The sequence below is a fragment of the Microtus ochrogaster genome, linkage group LG5, assembly GCF_000317375.1.
Source record: "Microtus ochrogaster isolate Prairie Vole_2 linkage group LG5, MicOch1.0, whole genome shotgun sequence".
Lineage (NCBI taxonomy): Eukaryota > Metazoa > Chordata > Mammalia > Rodentia > Cricetidae > Microtus > Microtus ochrogaster.
This window is the reverse complement of record NC_022031.1, coordinates 17,089,654-17,099,538: the sequence shown is the minus strand read 5'-3', so window position 1 is coordinate 17,099,538 and position 9,885 is coordinate 17,089,654. Positions and strand designations below refer to the sequence as shown.

The window sequence follows — 9,885 nt, the reverse complement described above, 5'->3', positions numbered from 1 at the left end:
AAAAAAAAATTTCAAAATAATTATGGAAATTTGAAAAAGAAATATTATTCAAAAGACAAAGTACACGTTTTGTCACTTAAAAAGAATATTAGAAAAGGAGTTGCAGAAGAATTTTATATTGTTCTGAAATTCAGATTATGGCAAAATGGCAGGGCTATAAAGATTTAGATTAGCAAAGGAAGGTTACCGATGCCAGCCAGTGACCCTCAGTTATTTCTGGTGGCACACTCAGTGTAGGTTACCTTACTGCAGATGCGACGCTGGCGCTCTTCATCCTGGGTCGCTAGTCCAGTGGCTCTTTGCAGGAGCTCCTCTGTAGCCGAGACTTTGGCAGTTCCTTCTTCATATGCCACCTTCTGCAGAGGCTTGGAATCACCGCTATGATTTATCTTGGTTGTTAACATGAAACATGTTAACATGCTCTACAGGAATTTGAACAGTGTTTATTCTGAGTACTTTCTTAGGAGGCAAATTAATTTAAGAATGGTGGTATACTTTAGGTTTAAATATTTTCTTTAATCCCACAAGTATTCACAGAAGTCTGGTACTTGTTGACTGTGGCCTGAAGCATGATGTTAGCCTCCAGTGTCACTGGTGTTTATTTGAGGTGACATCACTTGACCTGACACTAGCACTGTCTTGCCACTAGAATCATCAGGGACAACAGCTGAGTAAGTCTCACTGTTTCTTCGCTCAAGTTTACGTGTCCCTGTCACTACTTCATGGAAATGAGTAGAATATCTAAGTTGTTCTGTACCATTAATTTTGTTTACTTATATTTTCCTTTATTACTATCATTGTGTGTGTGTGTATGGTGTGTGTGGGTGGATGTGGGTGTAGGTATGACAGGCTGTGGTGGGCAGACAGCTTACTGGAGTAGGCTCTTTCTTCCTGTGGGTTCCAGATACTGAACTCGGGTCAGGCTTGCGAGGCACTGATTGGTCTCAGCAGACCCTGTTTTTATGACCCACTTCTGGCAATGTAAGATTTTAGTATAGATGACAAAAGGAGTTAGATGGTGGTTAGTGCTGACTAAACCTAAAACTTACTTACTTATTCATTCATTTATTTTTAATTACTTAATTAATTTTTGAGATAAGGTAAACTGTGTATCTTTTCCTGGCTTAGAAATTGCTGTATAGACTAGGCAGGCCTCAGACTTACAGAGATCAACTGCCTCTGCCTCTTGAATGCTGAAATTAAAAGGACCACCATTCCAAGGTTTACTAATAGTAACAGATTTACTAATAATACAGGAAGCATTCTCTATGACTGATTACTGAGCCAGTGTTACAAATAGTATTTGAATCAGTAGTGAAAACCAGGTATCCTTTCCCTTTGCAGTCCTGGGGATAGGATCCAGGGCGTTTTTGCCTATTAGACTAGAATTCTCTAGCACTGAGTTCCATCCCTAAGCCTCTTGGCTTTCTGAGCCAGGGTCTCATAAATGCCCAGGCTGTGCTCAGACCCACTCTAGCTCCAGCAAACCTGAAACCTGGACTCTCCGATGCGCTTCAGCTTGGGAGTACTTAGGTTTGTGAAGACCAAACACTCTTAATAGTTGAACTTAATAGGATCAGTAATTTATAAATGAACACAATTTCATGTTTGTCTTCCAGTTCTTCTAGAATTCAAAATTGTAGTAAAAAAAAAACATAACTTGCAGGAAGCCACGGTTGTTTGTTTTTGGCCTGGTCAAGCTGGGCCTCTAGGAAGGTATCAGCCTTTCAGAACTGCTGTCATTTTTCTCCTTGACACCATAGAGTGTCTATTGTGACTTCATGTCGCTGTATAGGTAACTGGTTATTAGTTACTGTGAGTCCTTCCTCTCTGTGCAGCCAAACTGCTGAGACCAGAGAGCATGATATTCTTACCCCTCGCTTCTTTCTCGTTTCTTCCTCTTGCTCAGCCAATCATTTATATATTCATTTTCAAATTTATGTAATTTTTGAGAGAGGGTCTTATGTTTCCTAGACAGGCCTTGAGCTCCCTATATAGGTGAGAATGACCTGTAATTTTTGGTCTTCTTCCTCATCTCCTGAGGGCTGTTATCACGTGTGTGTGCCACCATGTCCAGTTCATTTTGTACATTTACTTGGTAAACATTTCAGGGTATAAGTTATATGCCAGGTGTTACAAAGTTGAGTACAACATGTGTTCTGTTTTCATGATCTTACGCTATAGTTCCACACACATACCCCTGCTGAATGACAGGATGCATATATGAAGGAAGGCCAGTATTTTGTATGCTAATTAAAAAATTAAAAGTTAACAGCAACAGAAAAGTAAGGCCAGCAAAGTGGCTTAGCAGGTAGAATTGCTTGTGCTTAGGCTTGGTGACCCGAGTTCAATTCCTGGAGTCTCCATGGTAGCCTTGTAGCACTGAGTCCTGAGAGTTGTTCTCTGACCGCCATACATGTGCATGTATGTGTACATTTGTGTATGCACACACGGCGTAAAAACATGGCAAAACAGAAGCCCTCTTGCTGTTTTCTCCTTGCCTTTAAATTCTGCATTAAAAACTTGGTGGTTCTCCGGGAGGGAAGTGTTTCCTTTCGGGATGATAGTCAGGGATGCTTCAGGTGCCTTTCATGTGAGTGGTGGGAGCGTGTGTTGGGATGTCTGCGCCTGTTAACGTCTTTGTCAGCAAGGAATTAAATAGGCCAGATATTTTATCAGGAGAAATTAGTGTTTATAGTGTTGTATAGGACAATAGACACCCATTTATACATAGGTACCCTTGGCCTGTCCTCCTGAGTTCCACGGTCTGAAACAAGAGCAGGTGACACACGCAGAGCTCAGAGCATAATTCCTTGAAACTTTATGACAGCTGATAAGTTCATCTGTTCTTTCTTCTGTAGTACCTAGAGCAATTGTAAGCATTTTCTTTTAGAAATAACATTTTTATTTTACAATTAGTTAACTATTTATATAAGTTATATAAATAATTTAAAATTAATTAATTAATTTGAGACCAGGTCTAAAGTCTTTGCAGCCAAGGATAGTCTGAAATTTCTGGTCCTCTTGCCTCTCCCTCTCACGTTTTGGGATTACAGGTGTGGAGTACAGTATTTTATGCAGTGCTAAGGATCCAACCCAGGGCTTCCTGTAAGTAGGTAAATACTTGACCAGCTGAGCCAGTCTCTAGCCTTAGAAGTGATTATGTTTATTTTCTAAAAATTTAAAAATTGTATTTAGGAGGCACTGGAAACTCTGGTCAGTCTAGCCTTGCTGGAGGAAATAGGTTTCAGAACAGCAGCAACAATAAAAACAAATGAAGAGAAGAAGAACAAGGTGCTTCATGATAATTCGTCTAAACAGGGAGAAAGGTGATAGACACTTACACAGCCCTTGCATATATAATATCCCCAAATTATTATAGGTACACAGAACACAGTGTTCTGGGAAGCAGAACAGAAGGCTGGGTTCACCAGTGGAAATAACTACCATTGTTTGTGTCCCCCACCAATGCCTTGCAGACATGAAGCCTCACTGAGTGCAGTCCTCTCGTGCTTTGTTACAGCAGGGGCTTTACTGGAATTGCTTGGAAAAGGAATGTGCTACCCAAGTTTTTTCTTTTTTAGGAATTGATTATGGATTAAGTTTACCACTTGGAGAAGACTATGAACGGAAGAAACATAAATTAAAAGAAGAATTGAGGCAAGATTATAGACGCTATCTTACTCAGGTAAGATGTTCTATTAATGAGTTGTGTGTTTGTCTGTTTGAATTTATCCCTTAAATTTGTTTTTGGGAAGTGTTGATCATATCTGGTATCTGGCCAACTAGTGTAGTCAAAATTAATTCTTGGTGGAGAAAACATTGTGAGAATTTGTGCTATGGAGTCATAGACTCTTCCTGGAGCTCTGTAGTTCAGCAAGGCACTGGGTTTAGTTTCTATCACAGGAGAGTGCTTTACTAGGAAAATGGGTTGTAATGTTAAATGAGGTGTTTTCTGTAAAGCTATTTTCGCTTAAAGGGGCATACCCACCATTCCCCACAATATATTAAAATGACATGAGGCATTTTAGTTACTAATTATTTTTTATTATGAGCTTATAAATTTTCAGTTAACAGTTTTAACTGCTGTGTTCATTCAGGTTTTTCACTGTGACAAAGTACCTGAGAGAAATAGTGTGAAGAGGGAAGAGAGTTTAGCGGTCCAGCCTGTGGTCGGCTGACTCCATTGCTGTGGCCATAGTGGGAATGTGTGGCAGAACAAAGTTCACATCTCCTAACAGGCAGGAAAAACAAAGTTCACATCTCCTAACAGGCAGGAAGCGAAGATCAGACAGGAAGAGTCTAGGGATAAGAGACAGTCTCCCAGTGACATGTCCCAAGTGACCCAATCTTCCAGCAGGGCTGGGCTAATCGGTTTCCAGAACCTCCCAAAGCAGAGCCACCTGCTGGAGATCTCGGCAAGAGCCTTTTGGGACATTTCATATTCAGATCTTGATGACCACCAGCAGCTTTGCTTTTGATTTAATGCTTCATATAATAGAACCCTTTTGCAGTTATCAGATTATCTAAGAGCTAAATTATAGGCTTATTATACTTTTTACAATGCAGTTTCCTTTGTAGGTAACAAAAATATTTTAAGCAGTCATGTTTCTAGTATCTGCAATACTTTTCTATTGCTTTATAAAGACTTGTTTCAAGTTGTCTCTGACTTGTAATTGGAAAGAACAGACCTTTACTGAATACATGTTATCAATGGTTTGTTTCTCTTGACTTTAGGGCATTACACAAGCAAAAAGAAAGGTAGGGTTGCCTGCATCGTGTTCTCTTTCAGTTTGTGTAATAGTTTGTAATCATTTGTATGTAAGTGATTCAAATCAAGTCGAAAAACAGCTTCATTTGTGTTTTTGAGACTTTTGAGTGGTTCCTTTTTGTATCTTTGCTTTTGCCAAGATGGAAGCCCACACATTATAATTTTCTATTAATGCAATCATTGCCTCAGTTCCTGCTTTGCCTTTGTTTCTGTTGTCTTATTTATAAATATCCCGGAACTGTGGTGTGCTTGCCTTTAGTTTGTTAATTTTTGTTCCACAATTATACTGATCACAAGATAATAGTCAAGATACTTAAAAATGTTTTGAACTATGTATTGTCATGATTTGAATTACGTGATATTTGTATGCCATCAAGCTGATCACATTTGCTAGTTTATGTAGGAAAACAGAATTAGTAGTTATACAAATAATAGTAGTTATACAAAATTAGTAGTTATAAAAATGTCTCATTCATTCTTTGATCACTCACCAATAGTTTATTACTCTGTAGATCCTGTCTTCAAGAGCTTTAAACTTAGCTGTAGATATAATCTTTCATCACGATCAGAAACTACAGCAAGATAACCTGATGAGGGGGAGGTATCATTTTATAAGGCATTACAGGATGGGAAGAAATTGGATATTCACAAGGCAGAATTGAGTAGAGAAAGCTTTCAAATGGAGAATACAGACTGAAGAAAGATGTGGACTGTGGGTTTTTGGCTCGACACATGTGCCAGCTTGACGATGGATGATAGATAGCCCTTCTATAGAGCGGTGAGAAACGGTGTAGAGGGCTAGGCTTGTGTTGTTGAAAGGCAGTCCTTGTGACGAGCTGAGAAGAGTTGAGTTCCTGGAATGTCTGTGAAGAGCATAACTGCTGTAGAACAGTTATTTCAGCTTGTTAGAGACCCTCCTTAAACAGATCTCTAATGTCTTCACTGAACTAGTTCTGATCGTCAGTCCATTGTTCGTGATGCTTTCCGGGATGATCCTGCGGCTAACTAATTTAAATAGTCCAGTGTATTTCTCACTAATTTTTGAATAAAAATTCAAATTCCTTAGCATGTCATACCTTTCCTGTTGTAGTTTGACTTCCTAGGCCTGTCTTGTACATCCCATCTTCCTCTTCTGCCTTTTCTTCATAGGTGTAAGATTAGAAAAAGAATGATGAGGTGCTGGGCATGTCTCATAAAGATGTGATTCAGCTTGTGAGAACTGGCTACCGAAGGAGGAGGGTACTGAAAGGTGGAAGAATGCAAGGCAGATCCTGGATTATACAAAGTATGAATTATTAGCCACTGAGTCATGTCTTAGGCAACAGCAGGGCAGAAGGAAAGGGATTATGTCTGGGCTAGCCAGCCTTCCTCAAAAACAGTTGATGTGCCCACTATCGATTAGAAAACAGTCTGGGGACTAGGTATGCATCTGGGTGATGGCTGACATAGAGCATTCTGGGTATTACTTTAACAACATCCCGCCCTGTATCCTGCCTTGCGTGAGATGAGCATTAGATTGGCAGTCACAGCAGAGATGGCTATGGTCATGTCAAGCTGGATCATCATGAGTGGGCATGAAGGAACTGCCTTTTTAAAGAAAAGTGATGTGATCACAGGAGCACGAGTCTTTTCGTCCCCATGAAGGAGTTGATTGATTCTGTGACGGTTCATAAGAGTACAGTGGTAACATGGTGCCCTGTCTAAAGCCTTTGGATGACACCTGGAGGTGGAAGTTGAAAGCAAGAAAATTCCATAGAATGGACTATGGTGGTGCACACCTTTAAACCCAGCACTTGGAAGGCAGAGGCAGGTGGTTCTCTATGAGTTCAAAATCAGCCTGGTCTACAGAGTTAGTTCCAGAACAGCCAGAGCTACACAGCAAAACCCTGTCTCGAAAACAAAACAAACAAACAACAACAACAACAAAAGCAAAAGATCTATTTAAGCACTGGCAGGAACAGCCTCTAAATAAATACCACTTTTCCCCCTTTAGTTTTCAGAATAAAGGCTCATTGGTGTTCTTACTGGGCAGACAGAACAGCTTTTAAATTGAATCAGTAAATTAATTTCATTAGTCCATAGCTCTTTCTTGAGCCTTACATTTTTCTGACTGTCTTCTTTGAAATCAAATGTGTTAAAAGCATTATAGAGCATGTCCAAAAAGGAATCGGGATCACCATCTTCATTCTCATGCTATAGAAGTTTACTTTCCATAGTCTGTTCTTTTTATTTAGTAATTTATTTTGATTATAGCAGGTAAGGCCTCCTAACATACTGATGGCTGTCAAAGAGATGACAGAGTTAGAGTGGTCATGCAGTATTTACGGAACAGATAAAATTCACTTCTTGTTGTCCAGATAGAGGTAGGGGTTTGGGTTCTTTGTCAACCTGTACTACAGTGTAGGTTACTTTCAGGCCAGCACCAGGGCTATAGCGAGGCTCTGCTTAAAAAAAAGTTTTCGTAAGGCTATGTTAGCTGTATATATTTATTACCCTAAGCTTGTTTTGTGATGAGGGATGATAACTTTCAGCTGAGGACTGGGATTTGTTGTGGTTGCTCATTTATAACTCTTAGAAACGATTAGGTTTATGGTGCGCTTTGACATGGTGGGAAGCAGGGTTAGGATCCAGTCATTCCTGTGTCTTCCTGTTTTCTTTTGACAAAAAAGCTTATTAGAGTCCCATAAGCCAACCTTCAGATTAGCTTTTGTAACTAGATTTATTAATGACTTTATGACTTTTTCCCTAAATAAACTCGTACAGTCCATGTTTTTAGTATAATGCTGTGGGAACAGATAGTGTATTACATTGCAATTACTTATTTATGTTTATTTGCTAACTAAATGGTTAGAGGGAACATAAGCTTATTGTTTCCTTGACATTTAATATACTAATCGGAAAGCATTAAATGGTTAGTAATTGTTTAATTTGTTCATGAATGCAAGAAGCTGGATAGACCAACACATACTGATTTAGCTTTTATGATGTGGTGTTGTAGATGCTGGTGCCAGTTTTACAGGCGAAGGAACTGAGGCAGAGAAGCTCAGAGACTTATTTAGCTTTTTTGACTAGTTGTGCAGGACAGGCATCATTCTCATGTTATGGAAGAATATGTGTGGGGTCACTGGTGTGGCCAGTGCTGCTGTAGAAGCCTGAGCTCTGGGTCCTTGGACTCCCATGGTTGACTTGCAGCAATGGTCTTCAGTGCCACGCGCCTGCTTAGTGGGTATGAGTGCAGGAGGGAGGGACACACAGCAGCAGTGGCGTTCACAGCTTAGTCTTTGGCACTTTGTGTATATATTTGCTTAGATAACTGCAGCAAACAAGAAAAAACATTACAGGCACTCGTGAAGATATTGGTGAGGAATCTGGGTGGTGGTAGCACCACACCTTTAGTCCCAGTCCTTGGGAGGCAGAGGCAGGCGGATCTCTGTGAGCCCAGCCTGGTCTACAAGAACCAGTTCCAGAACAGGCTCCAAAGCTACAGAGAAACCCTGTCTCGAAAAAAAAAAAGATGCTGGTGAGGTAGGTAAAAGAATGAAGAAAATATACCTGGAAGGATATAAATTGGAAAAAAAATCAACCCTTTTCATGATTGTAATTACCTCGATTCAATCTATATCTATATCTATATATATATACATACACACACACATACATACATATCTTTGTGTGTGTGTGTGCACGTGTTCGAGCGTGCATGGGCGTGTGCATTGCAAATCTGAGTTAAAGCTTGAGCCTGTCCTGGAAGTTGATTTGAAGGGATTCTAGCCATCACTCAGTCACTTTTGGTGTGCTTTCTTGATTCACAGTCTCTGACTTCACCCACTTCATCCTTCTACTGTGCACTATGTAGCAGTTTAGACTATAGATTGTTAAGACACTTTGAAATGTGCGGAAGCTATTAGCTAATGGATATTTTTAATATGTATATACACAGAAAAATTTTCTATCTACCGGTGAAACAGACCCATCTACTCTGGGAGTTTCTCTTCCTATCGATGAACGGTTATCTGCCAAGGTAGGTGGGTCAGAGAAGACTTTCCTGGGGCTTCAAAACCCTGAGAGAATATACTTCTAGTTACACTGTTTCTCCCTACTTGACTATAATCTTTCTTTTAAAAAGTCTATGGAATTCCTAGTTGAATCAGTAGAAAACTTTTTTGAACATTAATGATGTAATGCGATAGATTTTTTTAATGTGTTGATTCTTTTACTGTATTTATTTACTTAAATAAATAATTCAGTCTATTTTTTCTGTTGATATCTGAGCCACAAAGTTTGTGCTGTGTGGTAGTTGCCAGTGACTTGAGCAGTTGCGAGGGGACAGTGGTGCTGAGCTTCTGTGTGTTTCTGTCACTCCCGTAGAGGTGGTAGCAACATGAAGTAGTGTGTAAGACAGAGTGGACAGATACTAAGTTCCAAAAAGCAGGCCTAATTTTTAAGTACTCTTTTAGATTGTGTTGTTTCAGTGACATTGAACATATTATTGGGATTTAAGAAAATGTACTAATGCAGTTTATTTACATTTTAGCAACAGTTGATTGTATTATTTTAATGTGTATATATTGTGTTTAGGCGTGCTTAATTTAGGGAATAAGATGGTTAGCATTAAGCATTTTGCTATTGGTCTGGGGAATTGCAGGATGGATATGTCACTGACAAGCTCTGGGGGAAAAGAGTCAACGTACTTTATGACTGAAGTAGTTGCATTTTGTTACTGACAGCAGTGCTAATGAATTGAAAAACATATTTATATATGTTGCATATGGCAAGGGAGCTGCAGTGCTGATCAGTTGTCTTCCTGTTCCTTTCAGTGACTTTTTGTCCTTAGAATCATTGGAAAGCTTGATTTAGGCTAAAATCCGATTTGTGTGATTCTGGCCTGATATTAACAGTTAACATTGCCTTTCGATTTCTTTTTTAAGGAAAGATTGAAACTTGAGCGCAACAAAGAATACAATCAATTTCTCAGGTGTAAGGAAGAATCTACAGAAAAGGTCAAACGGGTAGAAAAGAATATTGAGGTACGTTTTGCATTTGTAAATTTTTAATATCATATGCATGAGTGGGCTGCTGGGGTTTTGTGTTTGTGCCACCATCCCTGGCTTTAT

At 39.4% G+C, this 9,885-nt stretch overlaps 1 protein-coding gene across 1 annotated transcript in view; it reads left to right on the top strand.

The window, feature by feature from the left end:
- The window catches only part of Cspp1 (centrosome and spindle pole associated protein 1), a 104,658-nt gene that overhangs the window by 25,183 nt on the left and 69,590 nt on the right, over positions 1 to 9,885 (top strand). Inside the window, exons 4-7 of the mRNA XM_026786826.1 lie at positions 3,585 to 3,688; positions 4,738 to 4,761; positions 8,712 to 8,792; positions 9,700 to 9,798. Of these exons, the coding sequence (XP_026642627.1) occupies positions 3,585 to 3,688; positions 4,738 to 4,761; positions 8,712 to 8,792; positions 9,700 to 9,798 (308 nt within the window). The remainder of the gene's footprint in view (positions 1 to 3,584; positions 3,689 to 4,737; positions 4,762 to 8,711; positions 8,793 to 9,699; positions 9,799 to 9,885) is intronic.